At 44.5% G+C, this 26579-nt stretch overlaps 1 protein-coding gene across 1 annotated transcript; it reads left to right on the top strand.

Moving 5' to 3' along the window:
• Window positions 1-1521: 1521 nt before the first annotated feature.
• T265_00315 (hypothetical protein) lies at window positions 1522-21859 on the top strand (the record flags this gene model as incomplete). The annotated part of the gene is given in 10 exon segments (XM_009164060.1): window positions 1522-1630; window positions 3786-3865; window positions 3881-4059; window positions 5288-5566; window positions 5661-5838; window positions 8983-9183; window positions 11269-11498; window positions 16793-16966; window positions 19916-20075; window positions 21421-21859. 10 exon segments carry the CDS (start codon window positions 1522-1524, stop codon window positions 21511-21513), a joined length of 1683 nt encoding a protein of 560 aa, XP_009162324.1.
• Window positions 21860-26579: the final 4720 nt, after the last annotated feature.

Genomic DNA, 26579 nt, shown 5'->3' with positions numbered 1-26579 from the left:
GCATTTTGATGAATTTACATGCAGGTGGTGGTGATGAATAACCCAGCCTTTTTAGCTTTGTTGGTGAGTTTCCTTCCTGCGTTTCGTCTATGGAGATTGCTATGAATCCCTACCTTCCAACGCTCGCTGCCCCCAGGTTCCTCCATGAACTGAATGCTGCCCGGAAACATGACCAATTTGTTAAGTGGAACGAAAGGACCCACAAGATGTCCAATATTGATAACCCAATTAACCTCAGGCAGGCTATGTGAACTGAGGCTAAGCATTATGGAGGCCTCTTCGATTTAGCATGCACTGCTAATTAAGTGGGCCAGTATATGGGCTAAACTTGATTACGCGGGGAATTTCCAACACACTGACGACCACGATTGTCACCATTTTAGTGTGAACAGGCGTGCAACCACATTATTAGATCATGAACACACAACGGACAGATGGCACAAGCGCTTCACCGGGCATCTTTTCGTACTCTCGATCAGCTATGCCGGCTGCCGTAACGTGTGCGTGTTCCCCACTGGAATTCTCCCATTTTCGACCCAAATTCCCTGAAGGAATGACACCCAAGACTGAGGAAGCACTCTGACGTCCGCCTTGTTCGTCTACCTATTCGTCATGTGCACCTAAAGGCTTACTTTGAAAGATTCTCGAGTGCGATGCACTTGATATCGGCACAATAGACGCTATCATTGCCATGGTTGATGATTCATCAATCGCTTTCACGGATTCACGGATTCACGGATTGATACACAGGATCGAGGCTTTTGCCCAAGTTTCCCGGGTCGGTTTTGTTCTTGTCGGTCAGTGGCTGTCGTTCACCTGAAAGGCACAAGTGAAAAAAGGGTGTAGCACTGCTCTTTATGTTCTCAGCGCGGGGCAGTATCCTCGCCAGCGCGAAAATTCGCATAAACAAATGTCTAATAGTGCTTTAAATTGGGTTCGAGAAGGAGCGTGCACAACCGTCGGAGGAAGGTCATTCCACGCAGCTACTACCCGAAATGAAAAAAAGTTTTGTCTAACGGATGTGTGTGCCCTGAGCTTGAAGATTTTCTTACTATGTCCCCGCCGGGTGTTTGCTGGGTAAACGGTAAAAAACCTGTTTGCCAAGCTTTGTTCAAACAGGGCGTAGGTAAGAATTAGGTCCCCTCGGAGGCGACGGCACTCCAGGGGAAAGAGATCAAGCGTCACGAGCAGGAGGTGAGTGAAATGGTAGTTGGAGGAGAGTTGCCCGAGGGTTTGTGTGAGGAATTGGTCATCTTCATGGGGACTCGAAGGGCTACGGTAGACCACACCGAGAAGGAGAGAATCGGACCCGCGCAGCGGGATTTGGCCCACAGTGCATCGCAGAAGGGTGCAGGGGTGGTGTCAGCGAGGACAATCGGGATTGGTAGGGCCGCATGTAAGTACAGAGCAACCCCACCAGCCCTCCCTCGTTTTGAGTCAGCTCGAAAAATAAAGTAACCGTCTATCGAGATCTCCGCGTCAGAGACATCTGGTGTGAGCCAGGTCTCTGTGAGTGCGATTATGGACGGTTTTTCAAGGCAAGCTGACTGTTTAACATCGCCGAGTTTGTTGAAAAGGCTGAGGCAGTTTGTGTACAAGCATTTCAACACTGCTTCTGCTTCCTCCGAGGGTGAGAAGCAGTGCTTCTCAGAGACTAGGACCGCAAGAGACACTAGCGATTAGTGAAAAATTGCAGCTTCTCGATGGCATTTATGCCATCCTGAAATGGCCTTGAAATACTGGCAGCCCGGTCCAGATTGCAGGTGGCTTACTCTGCCGTGGGAGAGGAAATCTATGGGCTTGCAGAGTCAACAGCACGGCCCGAACGCCGACCGACCAATCAGGGTTGAGTGTGTGTTTTGGCGCATCTCCACGTGCTACAGGCTTTCTGGCGTGACTTACATTTACGCGGTCACTTGCTGACTACGGCTGTTGTATACTTGCTTTCCCCAATTCGAGGCTAGTTCAAGGGTGACATCGCTCCCAGTCCATACGCTGCGTGATCACGACGGCCCAGATCTCGCTCCGGGGCCCCGTGTGTCCAGAGCGAGATCTGGGCCGCTTCGGGTTTTTCGTCGTAAAAGTTCTGTCGGATTCTGAAACGTACCACTGTTAACCAAGTGAACATTGCCGGGGTTGCGTAGACAACTGCAGCTGGTTAGCAGATTGACGGCCATATTACGGGTGATTTGGAATGAATGGTGCATGCGAACGGAATGAGGCGTTTTGACCATCGCAGTATTCAAAGGAGGTATATTGACGTCACATGAAAGTCATCGTGGCATCGGCCTAGTAGGCGTAGCATCTAAGGTGCCCCCCTTGTATTATTTTGCGCTGGTTGGTTGATTATCGGGAGAGACATTTGGGAGAATCTAGCTGGCTATCTCCCTGGCCGAGGATTCGTCGACCATATCTTTACCTTGAGACAAGTTCCTGAGCAACACCACTCCGTAAGACGTCTCACGTTGATCGTTTTCCTTAATCTTAAGGCTGCTTCCGAGTAGTTCGTCAGAAACTGTCCGTTACCAATGTATATCCCTTATGAGGGCTCTGTATTTGATTTCCTGTGGGCGTTCACGAGCGTCTGACAAGCTTCCTCCTGTGTCCACTACGTGGATAAGATAAGAATACCCTCTCTCACCATATCTTTCCAAATGTGAAACCTTTGTCTGCTTCTGAAACCTCGGAGTCGAGGCTCCCTCTCAAATATGAGTATGCGGACAATACTGCAGATCAGTCCTAAATGCAAATCTTTTTAAGTAACCTAACTAATTCTGCCACATGGTCTAGGATGCTCAAACCTGCATTGGAAGGTGATTGGGTCGGACCTAACCCAAAACTCATTTTCGCGGATCAGATTGTAGATAACTGTGGGCCTCTGCGCCCTGGTAACGAGTTGTGAGAACAATAATCAATAGACTCATTCGGGTTGACCATTACCGTCTCCGTGATCGGGGACTCCTTTCTTCACATTAATTACCCTAGAAAACGACAGGAACGTAGTCTGGCGCTTGTGTATTAAAGCTATCGCCTGCGATACATCGCTGCTCCATTGCCCGACCTAGGTGCTCATACCGTAGTTTACTATATCTCCCCCGCTTTCCCATTTTTCGGCGGCCGGAACTGTAGTGGCTAAATTCACCGCATTCTCGGTACATAGTATTTTGAACTGAACTCAACTGATAGACAGACTGAGGAAGAAGCTGGATGAACTGGCGAACGTAATGAGGCCTTACTACACTTATATTTATTCCGTTCTTCTATGTTGTCTGGTATTGGAAACGACAGACTCGGAAATTAAAATAACAGATTATTAGGCGTGTCGGACGGACAGCAGAATTCACCCTCATCTATCTATTTTTCTGCACATGAAGATAGGATGGAAATGTACAGGTGTAGCGAAACTCGACGGGACAGTGATTTGCGGGGCTTCCAAACAATAGTGACTGGAGCACCAACTCCCTTTCCTTATGTCGAATTCAAATTGAATAAGCCTCATGGTCTGTTTCGAGGAAAGTTGATTTTATAGTCTTGGAACACTTCAGGTTGCCGGAACTCGATCGAAACATCTAAGAAGCCTCTGCTGTCGAAATATAATTCATGGGACTGGTCCTGAAGCTCCAGACACTGCAGCTGATTGAAAGGAACACCAACTTCAGACCATCAATCTAATTATCGCATATGGACCTGGTATTTATTAACCGCGTGAAACAGTTAACTCTTTGAAGACGATGCCGTCGGTGAGTTAAGTGATCACAACGTCATATGAGCCGTCATCCTATCAGGACGAAGGCACATACCGAATGCATGGAAAGTAGACCAAGCTGCGCTGGAGAAAGGTAATCGTACTATACAGTACATCATAGTGAAATGACAACAGCACAACACTATTACTTCGACAACAGGAGCGAGATGGCTCAAGTGGTTAGAGCGCGAGTTCGCTGACCGGAAGGTTCCTTATTCGAACGCGACCTCTGACACTCGACCTCCCCTGTCTAGGCTGGGGCGACTTGACAGCAGCCCGGCCCTCGTGCTTCTTTCGGGTTGCATGGCTGCTAGGTACCGGAAGAGCGCTAAAGTTGAACAATAATCCTGGGATAATCCTGGGGTATGACCATGATTTATTTGNGGAAGAGCGCAAAGTTGAACAATAATCCTGGGATAATCCTGGGGTATGACCATGATTTATTTGAAAACCTTATTTTGAAGAGATTCGAATAGGATACATAAGGGACTTAATGCTAGCCTACCATAAGCATCCTGAGGTGCCTACGCCTTCAGACAAATGCAGACACTCTGGATGGAAATTGAAAACAAGAGTGCCATTGATCGGCAGCCATATCACGCAGCGTGTAACCGCAGACAAGGGAGATCACGCGAACCGCATCACGGAAGGCGCGTGGCCCGACAGTACCCATATTTTTCATATTCTCTTCTATACCCCCTCCTGGTCAAAGGTTGACCTTTTCTCGTTTTTCTCCTGCTGGTCGAATCAAATTGCCTTTTGAAGTTTGAAGAGCTAGTGAGGTGCTTTTGGTTTGTAGGGTTCCTTCCAAACAACATCATATGTTTCTCTTATAATGCTTCTATACACACCCGCCTCTCCATTCACTTCCATTTTGTGTCCCATATCCAAGATCTCCATGTATCTGTCAGAAACGTGGTAATGGCTGGTATATCTATGAACTAGACGGCGGGCAAGTTAAGACATGAGGTCGGACACAGATTTCGCACGCATCAACGGCTAGACTTCAATATTCAAATCCGTTTGTAACACCGCTGGGTAACTCTCATGTGGCCAAGCATACAAAGTATCAACCAACACTAGGTTACTGGTGAGACCGACCGCCACCTATTCACCTGGACCCTCATCCTAGCTGTCTGCATAACGCGGACGAAATCAATCAATATCAAACCTTGTACTGAAGCACCTGGAGATTTATCGAAAAGTTCCCCACACATATTGAAGCTGCGAGGTCTTTGCAAGGAACACCGTTACATGACCGAATTTTTACTAATCATAATGCTATCATAGCTTACTTTTTTCGTGGACCGTTGGGTACTACTGAAAAATCAAACGTCTTTGGCCAGTAGGTCCATCTCTCGTATCTTTGTGCCTAACCATGTCACCCTAGCTTGAATTAAGTATACTGATTGTCTTAAGTACGTCGACCAATACGCACCAAGCGCTTTTAAAATGGATCATTTTGCTTTGGTCGATGGGTATCTCTTATTGAGGGGTTGAGCCGCACTGAGGGGCTGTAATAAAATCCGAACTTGAGTCCAGTACTTCTCGATGGGTATGGACTTACGGGAGGAACCACGCAAACTGTACTGCGCCACATGCCTTTGACCTACTGTATGATGTTTTCTTTCAGTCTGTTGGGCAACGTCCTTCCCCCGAAGCACCGATCGACACAACTAACTCCGTAAACCACCCACGAATGCCGAATATTAAAATATTTTCTGGTAGTTCCAACCATGCCCTTGGCCAGAAGATTGCTGATCGGATTGGGGTACGTTTGGGCAAGGTGACCTCGCGCAAGTTCAGTAACCAAGAGACATGGTATGTTGAAAATAACATTTTTGGTTCATGACCTATTGGAAATCAACGTTCGCTCCGCAGCAGTTCATCCTCTCTTCTTAACTTTTCTGTACAGCGTCGAGGTTGGTGAGTCAGTGAGAGGCGAGGATGTGTTTATTGTGCAAACGGGTGGAGGTGAGGTCAACGACAATCTTATGGAACTGCTTATCATGATCAACGCATGCAAAATCGCTTCCAGTTGTCGTGTGACCGCCGTGATTCCCTGCTTCCCGTACGCAAGACAGGACAAGAAAGTATGTGGCTGCTGCTCCTTGCCCTTTTCCATATGGTACAAACGTTATCCATCGACTTTACCACTGAAGTTCATACAACCTCACACAAGCCCGACCACAACGTCAGGTTTTTGGCTCTCGTTTGCTAGAAGTCTTAGATACATCATTCGGATCTGGCTATTGGTACCGCTTTTTATGGTCCTATTGGGTCATTTGACCTTAGTGTTCTTATCATTCTCTGTATGCATTTGCTAGCCATCAGCCAAACGTCAAGGCAGGTTTCGCATTCGTTATGTAGGTCTGGCTCTTCATGTCCTGGAAGCTGTTTCATGGGCAGACCACTGTGAATGTTTGCTCAAGGGTGATTACGGAGATAATTTTTGCCTTTGCGCACAGTCTGTATGTTTTGTTTCTGCGACAGCGTGGTTCGGATTTATCCGTGATGGTCCTACCTTTTTGGCACTTCTCAGTAAACGTGATATTAGTTAATAATGGTTCAGCTGTAACACCCTCTCGGTGCCTAGCTGCCATGCCACCTAAAGGAAGCATGAGGGTTAGGATACTGCCAGGTTACCCAAGTCTAGACGACAGAGGTCGAGATGCTGAAGTCGGATTCGAACCACCGACCTTCCGGTCAGTAAATTCGCGCTCTAACCACTGAGCCATATTACCCACCTCATTAAATATGTTGTGCCTTAACTTAGTGAGAATCACCTACATGAACAGTTCCGAGAGTATAATTCTTGTGTGGATGGACCTTGTGAGTAAGCATGTTCTGTTCGCTGGGGTGAGCAGTTCGATTGCAAACGTTCCACCACCAATCAATAGGACATCATTAGTGCGTTGTTAGGCTGTATAGTGGAGCGTAGTGATGGGTCGGTGGTTGTGCACGACTACTTATGAAACGGTTGCAATCAAACTTCCAAGCTCATCTAACCAACAAATCACCGTCTATGCTGCCTGGGTTATCAACATTCTCCATAGAATATTCCGTTCAGCTCGAGCATCTTGGGTACGCTTGAGCTGAAAAGGCCATAATCCATCTGAAAGTTTAGTTTTTGCTTTATCTAAACTGGCGTACATATACTATAGGACCAATGTAAAACTCGAGATCCCGCGTGCAAACACGATTAGTAGTGTGTTTTCTGTGTATCCAGAGATGATCAGCTTGTTACCGTTCTGTTTTTAGGTGCTATTTGCAATAAACACTCAGTTCTTGCACCAGAATCGCCGGAATCCTGGACAATACATTCTAAACGAACAGCCCCCCTAAGTTTCGCTTACTAAAGATACATCGAAAGTAATCTTTATCAACGTGACTTGTCTGATTCCACTCGTTGAAGTCTCACCCGTCACTCTTTCATGCACCAGACTTTTTCGGTGATCTATTCGAGGTTTCAAATGTCCCTCATTTGAGCTGTCTCGGAGGTTTAGGAGATCCACATCTAAGGTGCCAGTTGTTTGTAAACTGAGCTTTTCTGAGAAGTTTTTCTGATGTCCGCTGACATCAGATAACACGGGCTCCTTATAAATATGTCTGTCGCTCGAACAGAAATCTTCGAGCCCTATGTATTGTCACTCGGTGTCGTGTAGCGTTTGTCCCCACCATGTCTCCGTGATGTGACTTACAGCAGATTTTTCCGCGCCACACATCGACACATCTGTCAATGGAGGACGTATGGTCCAGAAAACCGGTGTAAAGTTAACAAATTTGGTTCGCTGGTTGAGTAACTAAGTTCTCAAAGCTTATAAGGTGATCATCCCCTCGGAAGGCGTGGTTGAATCCATTAGACTTTTCTATTGTCCTCACCTAAGTTGAGACAGCCCAATGATACCTCGTCTCATGTGCTACCGTCCGACTACACAATAGGTGTGGGATCAGTGGTTAAGTTGCCAACTTACGAACTGGGAGGTCCGTGGTTCGAATCCAACCTCAGTATCTCAACTGATGCTGTCTAGGCTCGGGCAACGTAACGCTATTCCAGCCCTCGTGCCTCCTTCCGTTGGCATGACAGCTAGGTGCCGAAATGAACTTACGAAGAGGTCCGTGGTTCGAATCCAACCTCAGTATCTCAACTGATGCTGTCTAGGCTCGGGCAACGTAACGCTATTCCAGCCCTCCCTCCTCCTTCCGTTGGCATGACAGCTAGGTGCCGAAATGGTGCTACAGCTGAACGATCCATATTATATGAGCCAAAAATGGATACCACAACTCAACACTTCAACTTTCACTGAAATATATCTCACCGGTGTGATTGTTAATTTCCTTACTAGTCATTAGTCTTCAGCTGACGGGTAGTGTTTCAAATCCTACCGGGAAGATTGGAGGTACCCATATAATTCAGTTACCCAGAGACGAAACAGCCCTTTCAGTAAAGCTCAGGATGCATTCTCCCTTATAATGAGCTTTGACCCATGAAATCTGTCGTTTATGGAGAGCATGTCGCTCTTTTCATCTTCGCGTGTACATAGAACCGCCTTTGATGAGGACCTCTAAGCAGAAATGGTCACTTGTGAATATGATTCCTTGAACTCCAATTTTTTCGCATTTTTTGCAGAATACACTATGCACGAGAGGATACTCAACTAGAGATGTTTTTTTACGTGTTACATAGCATAGATGACATTCCTTCTCCAAGTTCTCTAGACATGACCGGTATGGTCTGGGTTACCAGCGGCTTTCGTCCCCTTCTGCTATATGCGACCCTTTCAACACACAAATGAGAGCTATTTCCCACTTTAACTAAGAAAGTTCCCCCTTCGCCGATATGCTGTCTGCATATCATGAACGTATTTTTGGAGATGCAAAGGGTTAAACGTCCACTCATGAATAGGGTGTTCTCACTGTAGCCCTCTCTTGCAATCAAAGTCCACTCAGTATGACTCCTCATGTGGTTGCGTGACGAATCAATACAACATCAATACAGTACCGAGCCGGGTCGGCCTTTTTGTCTTTTGTGACAGTCTATGTTTTATCCCTACATTTTGGCGTGAGCTCAGCATAAACCACTCAGTAAAATTCCAAATCTCCATCTGGTATCGTGGTCGTACCGTACCACCTACTTGAGTTTGATCGTTCTAGCTTTTATTGTTTGTGTATCTCATACGTGTGAACTCTTCTTCCGTTTTCTATGGGATCTTTCAATTCGTATTCATTGCACACAGGATAAATCCCGGGCACCGATTTCAGCCAAACTTGTTGCGAATATGCTCTCAGTCGCTGGTGCTGACCACATCATCACCATGGATTTGCATGCAAGCCAGATTCAAGGGTTCTTTGACATACCTGTGGATAATTTGTATGCAGAACCCGCTGTGATCAAGTGGATCAAGAGCAACATTCAAGAATGGAAGGACTGTGTGATTGTCAGCCCCGATGCTGGTGGCGCCAAACGGTCAGACATCAGTGATTTTTTTTATGTACCTGGTAGCTAGTCTCCGGTTTTAGTGACGTATTTTAACCGTTTTCAGTCTACACAGCCTAAGTAAGTTACTTGTTGCCCGCACATTTAGTGGCCTACATAGGAGGGTGATCATAAGGCAAATAATCAAGCCGATCATTCATTGAACACAATTGTGCAATTAAATAAATCTTGGAAACTGGGGTCTAGAAAAAAAAACTTATGCAATAAAATGATAGGGTAACACCACCTCTTGTGAAATAGGTACCCATTTATCAATTATGACACTAGAAATGAAAGGTCCCTCTTCAGCTGAAGGATTCTTGGGTTACACACTACCGCTTATCTACAACAGTGATGAAATAACCATGTGTTGCTTCGGGGCTTTCGACACACTGTCTCCGTTTGCAAAGCAAAGTTCAATCAGAACTCAAAATGTCATTACCTAAAGCACGACTTCTTTGTCTATAGATCTGTGGTTCATTATGTTAGCGTCCGTGACCATAATTAGATTTGACAGACAAGTAGGTCGGCGTGAATCCTTCGCCATATAAGAATATCCCGCCAAATTTTGCTTATACGATGACTTAGTTTCTATCACGGCCTTTCAGAGTGGCACATTCAGAATTTTCACGAACTATTCCCTTGTTATCAGACCGTATTTCGGTACATGGAGCAGCGTGCTACTATGCAGCTAGATTTTTGTCAGTATCTGTGGCGAGTTCCTAAACCGAGTCGAGCAACTTTTCGAATTTCGGCACACTGTGTGTAGCACAGCAATGACGATTTAAGCTCACACTTTAGCAGATATGTTCCAGTTTGGTTAGTCCGGCCATGTATGCTCAGGTTATCACTTTGACGAACTTATCTTTCTCCCATCTGAAGAGAACATACCACCAGTAATCGATGTGCCTTCATTCTGTCACTTACGCGCCATCATCAATTTCACAATCAGCCATTGTTTTTATTCTGAGGATTGAGACTGCACTAACTAGCACCTAAAATAAAGTTGGTCGTGATGGTTACGCATTCGACGGTAAACGGTGGTGCTACAGCTGAACGATCCATATTATATGAGCCAAAAATGGATACCACAACTCAACACTTCAACTTTCACTGAAATATATCTCACCGGTGTGATTGTTAATTTCCTTACTAGTCATTAGTCTTCAGCTGACGGGTAGTGTTTCAAATCCTACCGGGAAGATTGGAGGTACCCATATAATTCAGTTACCCAGAGACGAAACAGCCCTTTCAGTAAAGCTCAGGATGCATTCTCCCTTATAATGAGCTTTGACCCATGAAATCTGTCGTTTATGGAGAGCATGTCGCTCTTTTCATCTTCGCGTGTACATAGAACCGCCTTTGATGAGGACCTCTAAGCAGAAATGGTCACTTGTGAATATGATTCCTTGAACTCCAATTTTTTCGCATTTTTTGCAGAATACACTATGCACGAGAGGATACTCAACTAGAGATGTTTTTTTACGTGTTACATAGCATAGATGACATTCCTTCTCCAAGTTCTCTAGACATGACCGGTATGGTCTGGGTTACCAGCGGCTTTCGTCCCCTTCTGCTATATGCGACCCTTTCAACACACAAATGAGAGCTATTTCCCACTTTAACTAAGAAAGTTCCCCCTTCGCCGATATGCTGTCTGCATATCATGAACGTATTTTTGGAGATGCAAAGGGTTAAACGTCCACTCATGAATAGGGTGTTCTCACTGTAGCCCTCTCTTGCAATCAAAGTCCACTCAGTATGACTCCTCATGTGGTTGCGTGACGAATCAATACAACATCAATACAGTACCGAGCCGGGTCGGCCTTTTTGTCTTTTGTGACAGTCTATGTTTTATCCCTACATTTTGGCGTGAGCTCAGCATAAACCACTCAGTAAAATTCCAAATCTCCATCTGGTATCGTGGTCGTACCGTACCACCTACTTGAGTTTGATCGTTCTAGCTTTTATTGTTTGTGTATCTCATACGTGTGAACTCTTCTTCCGTTTTCTATGGGATCTTTCAATTCGTATTCATTGCACACAGGATAAATCCCGGGCACCGATTTCAGCCAAACTTGTTGCGAATATGCTCTCAGTCGCTGGTGCTGACCACATCATCACCATGGATTTGCATGCAAGCCAGATTCAAGGGTTCTTTGACATACCTGTGGATAATTTGTATGCAGAACCCGCTGTGATCAAGTGGATCAAGAGCAACATTCAAGAATGGAAGGACTGTGTGATTGTCAGCCCCGATGCTGGTGGCGCCAAACGGTCAGACATCAGTGATTTTTTTTATGTACCTGGTAGCTAGTCTCCGGTTTTAGTGACGTATTTTAACCGTTTTCAGTCTACACAGCCTAAGTAAGTTACTTGTTGCCCGCACATTTAGTGGCCTACATAGGAGGGTGATCATAAGGCAAATAATCAAGCCGATCATTCATTGAACACAATTGTGCAATTAAATAAATCTTGGAAACTGGGGTCTAGAAAAAAAAACTTATGCAATAAAATGATAGGGTAACACCACCTCTTGTGAAATAGGTACCCATTTATCAATTATGACACTAGAAATGAAAGGTCCCTCTTCAGCTGAAGGATTCTTGGGTTACACACTACCGCTTATCTACAACAGTGATGAAATAACCATGTGTTGCTTCGGGGCTTTCGACACACTGTCTCCGTTTGCAAAGCAAAGTTCAATCAGAACTCAAAATGTCATTACCTAAAGCACGACTTCTTTGTCTATAGATCTGTGGTTCATTATGTTAGCGTCCGTGACCATAATTAGATTTGACAGACAAGTAGGTCGGCGTGAATCCTTCGCCATATAAGAATATCCCGCCAAATTTTGCTTATACGATGACTTAGTTTCTATCACGGCCTTTCAGAGTGGCACATTCAGAATTTTCACGAACTATTCCCTTGTTATCAGACCGTATTTCGGTACATGGAGCAGCGTGCTACTATGCAGCTAGATTTTTGTCAGTATCTGTGGCGAGTTCCTAAACCGAGTCGAGCAACTTTTCGAATTTCGGCACACTGTGTGTAGCACAGCAATGACGATTTAAGCTCACACTTTAGCAGATATGTTCCAGTTTGGTTAGTCCGGCCATGTATGCTCAGGTTATCACTTTGACGAACTTATCTTTCTCCCATCTGAAGAGAACATACCACCAGTAATCGATGTGCCTTCATTCTGTCACTTACGCGCCATCATCAATTTCACAATCAGCCATTGTTTTTATTCTGAGGATTGAGACTGCACTAACTAGCACCTAAAATAAAGTTGGTCGTGATGGTTACGCATTCGACGGTAAACGGTTGTTGTCATATTGGATACCTGTGTGTAAGAAAACGGAGGTGCCACTGATGCCGATTCAAACTAAAGAAAACATTGCTGGGTTCACAGTGACCAGCACGCGAGCGTAAAATAGCAATCCGAATCGGTGATGACAAGTGAAATTCCTTTCAACCTATGTTCGCTTATTTTGTTTAAGAGTCTCGCATACTGTCAGTGGGTAGTGAACAAAGACCCACAGTGTGTTTGAGGGCATTATTTCGTAATTATTAGCGAACATTCAACCCAGCGTCTCTACCACGCCATCATTAGTTTACACCGACGCCGCATACTCAGGTTACTCTATCGCCATGAACATAGTATGCTACATCTAGTTTACCAGAATAACAACTCAGCTAGTACACTGAATGTGTGCCAAACGCCTTGTGCTTTCTGTTATTGCCTACCGACCGAATCACGGCCAATGAGACTATTCTGTGCTGACAACAACAAAGCATTTGACCTGTTTACTGTATTTGACTGTCTGCAGTAAGTAGTTCCTTCAGACTCGACCTCACTCAAGTAACGCTATAAAATGTATACTACGGGCGTAGGGAATACCATCAGAAACATCTTGGACAGATGATCAAAACAACTGCCTGATCAATAAGTGTAACTTTGTTCACTGGTCATCATCTAATCGTATCAAGCAAGTGTGCTCCGGATTGAACTTTCTATGACCTGTCCATGTTTTGGATATTTTTAGAGCCTTGTCGATTTCACGTTGTGACCGGTATTTTCTACTTAGTAGTCTCCAGATATATTACTGCACATATAGCCTATATCCAGACTTTGAATGAACCTTTTACTGGGAAACCACAACTTGGCAAGACTGTGTGATCGTGTTTCCCAAACGGTTTTTTGGGGTCCAACGACTAAGGAACCCATTTAAGTCCCTGGTTTAATAAAAGCTGTGTTCCTCTTCAAATTACCCTCTTCGTTCTGACACATCTCGAAACGCGAGAGTACCGAATATTGGCATGTGTTTTGCGTACCAGATGCTTTGTGCATTCGGGTACTGTTTACAGACGAAGAACCGTTACTCTCTCGACCTACATACCTACTCTGTGGTGACAATAACAAAATAGTCGACTTGTCTGTTGCTTGTTTTCATGTCGAAGTCGAAGTTTATAGAATTTGTAGGTTCTTTGTTCAGTTGTCACGTCTCGATCACAAAGGACCTGGACCAAATTGTTACATACGATTTAAGTGTTGTTAGATCAACAGAACGTCATTGTCTGATTTCAAAATTCACTTTTGATTCTGCTTTAGTCAGTGTTTCGTTACCCATCTTGAGTTTATCCGCTTCAGAATGATGCACCACAAACAGTGCGTCTAAACTCCACATAATGTGGGGCGGGAGGTTTTCGGTTGAGTACTACAGAGCACTTAGTTTCCCTTGGAAATCCGAATAATAATATAAACAGAAGAAAACCCCAGTGTTTCCCCTCTACATCCTGGCCATTACTGGGTACTGTAATTTAGCCCAATGACCAGGAGAGATCCTGAAACTGCCCAAGTCCAAAGCTAACTATCCACAGCTTGAAAGACACCTTCGAATTCATCGAGTCCTTGGACATGACTGATATATCTCCCTGTAGTCTGATCCCTTGATGTATATTTGCTATCCACTAATGTGGGGCGAGACGGCTAAAGTGGTTAGAGCGCGAATTTACTGACCGGAAGGTCTGTGGTTCGAACCCGACCTCTGCCTCTCGACTTCTAGGCTTGGGTAACCTGGCAGTATCCCAGCCCTCCGTCTTCCTTCGGGTGGCATGGCAGCTAGGCACCGAAAGTGCGCTACAGCTGAACGATTATTATTTTTTATATTATTATCCATTAATGTTGCGCCTGGAGAAACTATCTGCTTTATGCGTTGTTGCACCGTTTCCGGCCCCAAAATACCTCATTCCAACTTCGAGGCTCAGAAGAGCAATAGGTTGACGGCCTTTCGATGGATAATTCACTGAGTTCAACGTTAACCAACTTGGTCATTAGGCAACCGGATGGAACGGGGAACTGCTCAGTCTGTCGTGAACATACTCGGTGTTGCGGTGTGCAACTCTCTCGTAAGCCTTTGGCTCGCCGTTCCGCTCCGTCCTAGGGTATATCAAAAGTCGCGGTAGTTTAAGACAGCCTTTAATAGAGACAAAGGAGGATTGTTGCAACAGCATTTCTCACGAGCCTGATTCGTTGTGATGGAGCAAGAAGCGCTGAGCTAAAAATGCTCGACTCTGCATGGCTCATGTTCTAGTCACTCAGAGCATGTCTTTCGGTCCAGTTCGCGACGAATCCGTACAATGGACGCGATAGTCGGTTATTTTGAGCGGCTCGTCTCCGTACAACCGAAAAGGACGGGATCAAAGTTTTCTAACTTCTCTCCAGTAAAATAGGTCGTTTGATTGCCGGATGCCTCTGAGCATGAACTTCAGATCCTCAGTAAGACAGGAAAAAACGGATAACCACCCTGAGAGGTTTGTTTCACAATATGATAAGTCCCCAGTTGCGGTAAGGTCAACAGCGGAAGGAATACACAGTTTTCCTCCGTAATAAGGGAGTGTCGTAAGGCTTATCCAAAAGCGCCGCACTCAAATGAGGAAATCGCGCTTCGCAACTCAGTCTGCTGTTGCCGAGGGGCTGATCTAAATTCCTCAAGAAGCGCTATCAGTATCAGATTATTTCTGTTCATCCATCTATAGTTTGTCGTGGGAGAACTTGGGATTTCCAATATAAATCTGTATTTAAGTTTTCGCACGTAAACGGTTGGTGAGAGTGTGCAAAACGGTACCATCCTGCCGAAGCCGTCTTCGGTTATCGTTATTCACATTCGTGAAGTGAACCAAGTGTTTTACAACGATCTAAGATGACAAAGTGGCTCTGTGATCATACGTCTAAGGTGGTTAATCATGGTATTTTCTGCTGCTTGTACACCTTTTCTGTGGCCAATCTATCTGCATAAGTTGGAATTGAGAACCTAATGGTGCTTACCATAACAATGTGTTTAGTCGTCAGCGTGCCAACTTTCTTCACCTTGTTTATGAGACTGCCAAGAAACGGAAGAAATCCAGGGTGGTCTCCATAACGTGACAAATGTTCCTGACATATCCAGTTTAAGTCTGATTGTGGCTTCCGTTAGAGCCTTGGGTAAGAGCTTGTTTTTTGTTGATAGACCAACTTATTGGCATCTGGACGAATAGTGCAGTCTATGGACTCGGGGAGCCGATAANGTTCTCATATATATATATATATATATATATATATATATATATATATCGCTGATTTTGCGACCAGTTTGTCCTCACAACACCACCGCAAACGATTGTCTTTGACGCGGATCTTTCCAGCTCAGCGTTCTGCAGCTGTTTCCAAACACCCTTATGATTACTTTCACCAGGACTACCCCTGGGCTGTCTCTTGTCGCATCTAAACACTTGTTTGAAGTTCCGATTCTCGGATCAGAAGATGGATGCGTTACTCCAAACGCTTTTCTGCCGTTCATATATGTTTTGTTTATAAATCAGTTAACATTTGCAAGTAGGAATTCTCTCAGTTCGTTGCCACTCGTTAACTACTTTTTCTTTCTTGGCTATCCGCCCGCTGCTGCCGGCAGACATTTCTGAATGGTTGTTGTCTAAGCCAGGCGAGTTGAATCGGTGGAGTTTATGGTATGGAATCCGAGTCAGTCCACCTGTAGTTTTTTTTTGCCACTCGATCTTAACAACTGTCCTTGTGCAATCCAGTTGTGTAACTAATTTGTGAAAAACTGCACCACGCATCTGCTTCGATCGAAATGTGACGGTGCTAGTGCCCTGAAGAACCCTTATGGTCTTTACACATTGCAGTCACAGTGGACAATAGGACTTTGTCTTCAGACTGTGTCGTAATACGACTCACCGACCTTTCTGGTGTGGTTGAATCCCCTGGACTTAAGATGCTACTCAGTATAACATTCAGGCAATGTGGTACACAATCCCCACCACGTTGTCGACTGGATGATTGAAACAACATCATCAGCTAATGATATAACCCTTCTGTGATTTATCGATGAAACAACACTAAATCTATTGGCGAATTATATTTGTTCGTTGGAATTCGTAAACCATACTGAGCTTCTGGACTTTTACGGTCCGGCGACATCACGTATCCAACTTTTGACGTTCAACCTAAGTATGCAGTTTGATTGTACCGGCCTATAGCTATTCGCTGTTTTCTTGTTTTATGCATGCAGAGTTACTTCCATCGCGGATCAACTGAACGTCGATTTTGCTCTGATCCATAAGGAACGGAAACGCGCCAATGAGGTTGACCGAATGGTCTTGGTTGGGGATGTGAATAAACGTGTAGCCATTTTGGTGGACGATATGGCGGACACTTGTGGCACTATCTGTACTGCTGCTGACAAGTAAGTATGAATAGGTGTATCGTAAAGAGATATTCTGTTAGGCCTACATCAGCAATAGAGGTTGTTTTCTGTTACCGTCGTTGCACAGACCTAGCTGAATGATGGCCAGCTATTGCTAGCCCTATGTGTATGCCCAGGATGCGTCACCTTAGTAGTGCGGGCCACAAAATGATCCTTTGCGTACATTGTGGGATGAATTTAGAACTGCACCCTCCGGTCTCATTTCCTCGGGTTTACACCGGACATTCAAGTGGATTCACATGCTATTCAGCGCAAGCCGTATGTGGTATTCAGTGTGTGCGGACGTCCGTCGGCGCAGTTCGATGGAACAGGCCGACCCGGAACTGGATGCCAGCCTACCGCCGTAGGAGGATGATTTCACTAGCTTGTAGTGTATGCAGGAGGCGTCAGCGTTTTTTATATACTTTTCTGAACAGTTTTCCCCCTGTAGACGACTATCCGCAGCAGAGATCATATTTACTCGGTCATTTTCGACGCTTATCATTCCCAAAGTATACGAGTTTGTTCATCCCATTCAAATCTTTCCCAGATGGATCATCCACCGCTGATGTTTGACTGAACTTTGTATCTAATTCTCATTGAATCAGTCCACCTCTAATGCTCGCGCAGCTCAAGCTTCTCTGATCATAACCAACAGAGTTCCAGTTTTACTGCAAGCTTGTCTCCCATACCCTTTCTTGGACCAATAGTCTGCGTTTGTGATTTGTGGCATGCTCGAAATTTCAGCTGGCATGTTTTATTTCCATCATCTTGTAATAAAAATAGCCATTCAATACTGACGCTTGTATTTATAGGACCATATAACTTTAGTTGGGTGAGTAAATCTCGCATGTGGCTAGATCAGGTAGGGAACAATGGATTTTCTTTATTGAGGCCATACTTAGCGAGTTGGTGAGCAACTGTGTCCGTTCCGTGCACTCCAGTTCGAACCGTATCCTTAGTGACGACAAATCCAATAAGCTACGTTGTTAAGGCTGTTGCGAAGTTTTTTCACTTAATGAACTTTATGTTTGGTTTCTGGTCAAACCGATGACAAACGACATTTTATGGTTGCTCTGTACATGAGCTGTCCACCACTTATAGTCGCTCAGCTGTAACAGCCTTCCGGTGCCTAGCTGCTATGCCACCTGAAAGAAGCACGAGGGCTAGGATACTGCCAGGTTGCCTAAGCCTAGACAGGGGAAATCGAGAGGCAGAGGTCGGGTTCGAACCACGGACCTTCCGGTCAGTAAATTCGCGCTCTAACCACTTGAGCCGTCTCGTCCGAGTGAATATAATAGAATCGACCACTTTACATACAAGTTCGAAATTCACACCAGGCTCCAACGCGGTGTCGCCAGCCTCGTGTACATGATATACATGATTTATTTGGATTTTACGTGGTTTAGTGCATGAATCGCACTCCTTGAAGAATCTGACTACCAGTGATTATTTGTCTGGTCATCCTCAACTTTCCGTGGTCTTCAGGGAGGATTTGATACTTGACGAGTTGTGAGTCCTACTCCCTTTACTCGGAAAGCCTGTGACTGCCCCACTTTCAGGTGTTCCATGAAAATCACGCAGTCAGATTCCTGACAGGCTAAACGGAGCAAAATCAAACTAATTCTGTTCATATTACGTAAGCACTATTCAAGTGGTGTTTGACTTTCAATCAACTCGTTGATGGTTTCGTGTGACTTTTTGCGGTGGCAAACCTGGCCGTTTTTAATAGCTGGACGTGAAAAAAAATATCCGTGTACCAGGTTTCACGACAACGCATCTGAGGTCATTCCATCTCTAAGGAAGGATTGCGTAATTCTGTTTTTCTAAATAGCTAAGCCCACCGCACTGTTACAGAAAGGAACATCAAAATACCATATGGCGTATCAAAATAGATTGCGCTAACAGTGATAAGGAGCTCGATAGGTTTGTTCCAGTGAACTGGAGGAAATTTGAAGGTGGCCTTGTAGATCCGAAATAAGTGTATATCGCTACAGTCTATACGAACTCCTTCGAAAAGGAACCACTCCCCCGGAGGACGCGCACCGTAGTGTATTCCCCCCTCGAGCCGGAGACAGCTCAGTGGTTAGGGTGCGGAATTACTGGCCGGAAAGTCTTTGTTTCAAACTCAGCATCAGTATCTCGACTGCTCTAGTCCAGGTTTGGGAAACCTGATAGTATCTCGGCCCTTCCTTCAGGCGACATGGCATGACAGCTATACATCGAAAGGGTCCAGATGAATATTCACCGATAGTCAGATTCCCCAAGGCTTCCGGTTCATGAGCTAAAAGAATCAAAATCCAACTGAATCATGTATGTTGTGTTCACGAGTGAGGCTGGTTACACAGTGTTGGGGCTGGGTGTGAATTTCGACCTTGTTTATCAGGTGATCGATGTTTCTAAATCTTAGTGCAATCTGAATGATTATTTCTATTAGTTATTGTTGTTATGATTACAGGTCTCCGAAAGTGATTTTTACCCCTATGAGAGGCCAAAACTCTTTTTCACTTAGTTTCCTGTGCTCTGTAGGAAGGGTACCTTGTTCTCGCTTCTCGTTTTTGTGAGCCAATTTACAGACTTTAAATAGTATGCTCGCGGTGGATTGTTTCACACACCCGCGTACGAAAACTCCAATTCCTAAGAAAGGGTGACTGGCAAATCTTACATGCGCCAATCTTTCACTTTGACTGAGCTATTGCATTTGTGAGCATTTAGCCGTTGAACAAGCTTCAAATGATTGACTCCTCGTTGCTGTGGCGTTTGACAGTAGCTGAGCCTCTGCATATAGAGAAACTAGGTAGTGTGAACATTGATGAAGACTGATGTGACCGGTAGACCATCTGATGGAACAGATTCGTATTTCTAGTGACTTTTAACTCTCCAGAATCAACTGACAACCTTTGTAACTGTGCGCCTCAATATTTCTAACCGATCCATCTTGGAACGCAGATTAATCGAAGCTGGAGCGTCTCGAGTATACGCCATTTGCACACATGGAATTTTCTCTGGTCCAGCACTGGAACGGATCAACAAGTCATCATTTGAGGCGGTGGTGGTAACCAATACGCTAAGTCAGGATGAAAACATGAGCAAAGCACCGAAAATCCAGGTTGGTTTCCCCGATTGTTGGTTCACTTCTCTGTTGTGTTGTTCGCTGACTCAGTCAGAAGATTTCTGCGAGGACTACTATGGTTGCAGTAATTCACTAAAAACGGGCTAATGCAGTGAATGGCCAGTGTAAGCTGAGCTAGTTGTTTTTTGTACCCGAACCGGTATCGTACTTCCCTTGTGTCCTATTTATCAGCTACCGTATGCCATCTTCATGCTCCGCCCCTTACCGTGTGCTTTAAATGTTACTGCTGCTGGTCATCTTTTATCAGATTTTTTGTTACAATACATTTTGTTGGAGTACCACAGCATAAAATGGCAGCTAAAACCTAAACAAAGACACTTGAATTTATATTCCGGCCATGATGAAGTGGACACTGGCCGTGACAATCGCAACACGATGAATCTGTTGGCAATGCGTTCTGGCAGGCTGGTAGAGTTTTTGGTGAGCGTCAATTACCAAGTGCTTAGCAATAAATTGAATCACCATGCTTCGAACTCCATCCATCATAGTAGTGGAGAAAAATAACATCTTTATTACTGGTACTACGTTTTTAGATCAGTGCAAGATCAAAGGTTTCTCCATAGGTGTCTTGTCCATCATACTGTTCCTTCTTTCATGCGTGAGCTCTAACACGTTTTAAACTCAGTGATATATCCCTCGGATTGTCCACCGGTCAGTGCTCCCGTGTATATCACTTTTTATACACATAGGCCACATGAAGAAAAGCGATTTCCAGTAGTGGACCATGGCCCTCTAGCCTGAAGTGGCAAATGCCTTATGCGGGTCTTTGACACCACATCTGTTCTGGTAACAGAAATTCTCCTTCCAGTCTCCTGCTTGTTTACAACTGGTTGACAATAAGTTGGATTTAGAAAACCCTAAAATGCTCACTTCGCGCCTTGTCCGTCTTTTTTCTTCAAGTTACTCTGGTATTTGGAATTCCGTTAAACGCCTGATTTCGTCCCGACCCATCGGGATAAATATTTCATATCCTCTTCAGTCTTCATACTGGTAGTTACGCAATAGTAAATAGGGTTTTCCGCAGTAGCAATACATGTAATACTAATAATGGTGGAATAGAATTAGACGTTTGATTTCCTTCTGATGTTGTGGTGCATTGTTTCCTGGTCTAGTGTCTCCACGGATAGGGGTCTTTTTACGTCTGCTACACGCAACTAATTGGAGCGATTTGGGGTCTGGGTAGCTGTATCATCTCTATTCCATTTTCTATTGACCAGTGGTGTTTCGTCTTGCCCCCCCTGATGGGATATAGAAGATGTTTTTAACTTTTTAATTTGTGGCCGTTTGTCCTGACACATTTATCTCGATCTTATTCCTTCAGTGCATCGATATAAGCGTTATGCTGGCCGAAGCCATCCGCCGAACGCATAATGGTGAATCTGTCTCCTATCTCTTCAATCATGTTCCGCTTTGAAGCTACAAAAGATGAGCCCATCATTGTTTGGCTTTTTGTGTCCTCGTGTACCAGTTTTTATTATCCTCTGTGGCCGATCTCCCCGCTATTGGCGCACCTCGTTTTGCTGCAAATATTGTCCATCTCCATTGCGTTTCTCCTTTTCCCAGTTGACGAGCAAGTTCTCATCTCAGATAACACGTATATTTTTCACCACTGTCATATGTGCTTGCACGTCCATTTGTGCGTATTATGTACAGTTGCATTTTCTAGTCCTGCGCGCACTCTAGTTGGATCGAAAAAGGACTACAGGAATACGCACGCAGACTTCACTTTCGGAATCAAAATATAGTTCTAGAGCTTTGCAAAACTTGTGTTTTTCAAGTTCGCTTGTTTTTCGCTGAACCTCGCTGTGACACGTCTGTTAGTTCTTCTGTTGCATCACATGACAATACGGCACTCTGTATATCAAGTCACCCTCTCTCTCTAATACGACTGCGGAGCTGACCCTCCCCCCAAACAGACAATGTTCCCGCAGAGTGGGTTCTTGCAATAAGAGTGAAATGGTGCTGTTTCAGAATTACTCTCAACGCGAGAAGTAGGCTATTCCCCAAGAGAGGCGGTACCAAGCATGTCTGTATTAGCCAGCCTTAGTGGAAAACTATTCGCTCCGAACGTGACAGCTTCTTGCTGGTTCCAGTCGGTAAATTCGAATCTGTGCACTGCAGCATTCTAGTCCTACCATGAGAATTCCGCTGCATGCAGTGCTAATCACCGATCACCTTGTTCCCATACCTTCATCCATCCATTTGGATTTGAAATTTACATTGTCTTCGAATATTTAAAGTACTACTCACATCAGCATGGGTTGAGGTCGTTGCTCTGCTGTGCTTACTTATGGGCCATCACATAAGATAATTGAGTGCATTTCTACCATTTTTATTTCTACCCCAACTAAGCGAGGGGAGACAGAAGCGGCTTTTTCTTATAAATGGAACGCTTAGAGTCATCGCATGAAACTAAAATAGAACAACTATCTCCGTAGATAACAGCATTAGGATCGATAAGATTCACATGCGCATCTGCGTGAAAAAGACTCGGTAATTTCTAACACCGGAAACAAAAAAGTACATGTAAAGGTGAACCAACATCTGAGAATAAAGGTCACGAATTCTCAACCTAGATAAGACGTTGAAAGAAACATCTCAATGACCTGACGGGGATTTTGAAAGCGGAAGTTTGGGAAACAAACTAACACACAATCCGCTTCTGAACTTACTCGTATTCGGTTCTACCAGCTGGACGAATCGGTTTCAAAATTCAGTAGTTAAGCGTCCACACAAAAGACAGTTAAAGTTTCTTTTTCCCAATCGTAGTGTTTGGACTCCTGGCTTCGGATATTAGGAATCATGTCATTTGCTTGTGTGGCTTTTCTAATCACTCACTCGTTTTAATAGCGGTGTGTTATACTCAAGTGCATTTTTAATCATCATTGATAACACTACACTAGTAAATAAGGCTGGCGCGCAACAGTAATACAACGAGAATGTCCCAGTGATGAGTCGATGGAAGGCCGATAAGTGGGGTACAAGTTTGAAAACGCTGATTTCCATGGGGAACTGAATGAAGGGCATGATGCTCGCGACTTCAATCCGTATTGCAAGAGACATGATGTCGAGATAGGAGGCGATCAATGGGGTTAATCTAGCATCCTTTACGAATATCAGCTAGCACGACTCCAGCAGTCAAGATTTAGCTGAACAATGGCTAGGAATTGGCAGCATGCTCATGATTTTGGGTTCTCAACCGCTCGTAAGGAAAATCACTCCAGCCAGGAAGGTGCAGCTCTCTCACTCGGTGCGACAGTGGCGGCCTCCGTTTCGAGTTGCTATAATACGGCCTATCCTCCACGAGCATTTCATTAGCAAGGTTTCAGAAACGAAAATATTGTTCTTAACACTTGCTGAGCCACCCTAACAAACGAAACCCCTGAGCCGACACCTAACACTGATCTAGTTTGACTTAGCCAATCGGTTCTCTTTACGTTTTAAATCTCGACCAACGTCGCAACCTAGTCACTTGGCCTGACAAAGCTTCTGTGTCAAGAGCGAAACGTGACCTAGTAACAAACCCAAACTTTTCGAACATTCTGGTCATTTTGGTTGTTTGCAAGCTCACGCAGCATTTCATCAGACAGGCTGATATAATTTTGCTGTGAAGACACTACTGCTCAAATGTTTGAAGATAGTATGTATTGCCTTAGTTCAGAGCAGAATCCATTTCTGTGTGCGACCAAAATCTGCTTAAGTTACAATTCATAGAGAGAGACCAAAAAAGTTTGTGTTGCAAAATAACGACAAATGATCCTGAGACGAAAGCTTACCCTATTTTTGTGGTGATTCCGAGCTGTTCGCCGCGGCAGATATCGATTTTAGATTAAAGCGTCCATTTTGCTAAGATCAAGTCGGGTGTGACTAGTGTGCTTTGAAAAAATGAGGTCATGCACCAAACATCAAACTCTGTTTGAGCCAGCGAGTAGAGTTTACTCTGGAGCAACCGAAAAGTATGTGTAGAACTTGATTTATTGAGTATGAGTTGCCCCGCACATCAAGGGGCGAAATTCAGCTGGAAACTACCGAATAGTTTAGAAAAATACCTACTAGAAACTAACGTTTCTGTGCAAGCTTTCTACGACTTGGATCCTATACCACTATACCCTCCCCCACGAGAGACCAAAAACCCCTTTCACCTTGATTGACTTGCTTCAGTGTGATTACTTTATTATTTTTTTTTTGCATGTGTGCGTTCTTTTAGTACTCCGAACGTGCTAAACTTTCAAAATCCGGCAATCACTCAAGTTGCATTCCCAAAAACTAGTTGGAAATCATCTTAATATTTCGCGACATGCGCTGAGTCCTAGTTTGAAATTATTAGAAATGTTAGATGAAAAAATCGACCCTTAGCGGGTTTGTGTAGGAGTAGCTCTTCTGACACTTCCTCCACTGTGTCCACTGAATTCAGCACTTGCAAAACACTAGACAGCCGGTGCACTTCTAACATCGTGGTTTGCATAGGTCCCCCATATGGTGGTTCGAAGCGGGAGGACGTAATTGGCAATGATATCTCCAAGCTAGCGTCTGAGGCTGTCTACAGTACCTCGAGAATTGATGTGCGTGCCAACGAGGATGTTTCAATGCGGTGCAAATATACTGAGCCAATCTGTCCGAAGCAATTCTGTCTTTAACCGTAACCTGCCTCCTTTCGTTGCCGAATATTTCTTCACCCTTTAAGTTGACATTCTGTAGCTAACACTCCGAGGCTTTGACCACTAAACGTATTAGACTGGATCTGTTTACCAAAAGGGACCTGACTGTGTCGTGGCATGGTGTCTGCCGTGGTCCATGTAACTACGGTTGGCCATAAATTCATTACTCGCTGTAATATTGAACTTTCGGTTTGGATTTATACGTTGGTTCACTCGTTGCGATTGAAAAGAAAATTCGAATTTGTACCGTTTCGCATAATTTGTCACTTGTCACCGCTATTGTACTTCTCCGATGAGCAGTTAAGTTTACTTACTCCAGGTTAGTTACAATCATTTCGGCTGCGTAGCAGTCTTTCTGACGAAAATAACACTCACATGCAACGGCCCAAATGGGCGATCCTTCTGAGAATGACTTGTGTTTATTGGCCGTACAAGGGACTGTCATACACACATTAGATGTCGATATTAGCCCATTCAAACACTGGAAGTCTTTCACAAGACTCGGAAGATATAGACAGGGCCATCACAATGACCCTTTTATACCAATAAAGCAAAGCAATATCCCAATAGAATAATCGGCCATAGCGTGAGAAACGCTACCGCTTTAGAAATCGCTTCAAGAGGCACCATTAATCTGCATTAGACAACTGATCACGGAATGAAAGGAACGTACGCACGTGTTCCCTTACTCTCACCCCACTATAGGGCGGCCGCTTATGCGCTAGAGTAGCAATACTGGAACAATAGCCCGTTCATTTGGTTTAGCGCTCCCACAGGTCCTTAGATGCACAGGTATAAACACATGAAGCATAACGGCAGCATCCACCCACACGTGTATAAAAGTGCTCGTAACCTTTCAAATAAACGATAGTATTCAGTGCACAACAGCTCCATCAAATCTATACCTTCCTAATAGTCAACAAGAGACATCTGAATGTTTGTGTTTGCCCTTTGCTAGTCCTTCCTGATTGGAGAACTACTGCGAACAGTGTAGCGGAATAGTGTAACTAGAATACGTCCAGTTGTAGTAGGTATTTGGGTAGTGTCAGGAGATTTGTTTCTTTGTTTGTGTGGAGATTCCGTCCCATAATTGAAGCCCATCTATGCTGAAAAAGCCGAGAAGCACTGTACAGCTGTTTCATCCTTGTCGGGAATCATCAGCAGTGTGCACTGCTGATAGATTGTAATAGGTAAGTTCACCGGGCTTGGCAACTGACTTTTTCATAGAATCGAGAAGTAAAACACGTAGCCCATCTATCTGAAAAAGCCGAGAAGCACTGTACAGCTGTTTCATCCTTGTCGGGAATCATCAGCAGTGTGCACTGCTGATAGATTGTAATAGGTAAGTTCACCGGGCTTGGCAACTGACTTTTTCATAGAATCGAGAAGTAAAACACGTAATCTCAGCTAGGTTAAAAATGGTTAAATGGTTAAAAGGGACCGTTCAGTTTTCAGTTGAGGCGACAGAAGTTCTTCATATGATATCCTGGAAACTTTCTGAATGACCTCGTGAGCTTCGTCAATATGGACACAATAAGATCAGATTCTTAGGGATTTGTCTCCAGTTTCAGGAAGTTCATAACTACCCAGATTATTCCTCCCAACCACAACAAAATTGCTTATGTTGGTCACTGTTGGGAGAGGGTCATACGTCCCGAGAACATCCAGAATGTTGGTTGTTCATTGATGGCTTATAAAACAGTTTGATTCCGAGTCAAATCTTACTGGACGGGATGGAACTAATCTTAATAACCAGGTAGCTCTCTTGGACCAGCTTATCAGGAGGACTGCTCTGTTGGGTATCACGGGTGTTGGCATCTCA

This window comes from Opisthorchis viverrini (assembly GCF_000715545.1).
Source record: "Opisthorchis viverrini unplaced genomic scaffold opera_v5_3, whole genome shotgun sequence".
Taxonomy (NCBI): Eukaryota; Metazoa; Platyhelminthes; class Trematoda; order Opisthorchiida; family Opisthorchiidae; genus Opisthorchis; species Opisthorchis viverrini.
This window is presented reverse-complemented; position numbering and strand designations above follow the sequence as displayed.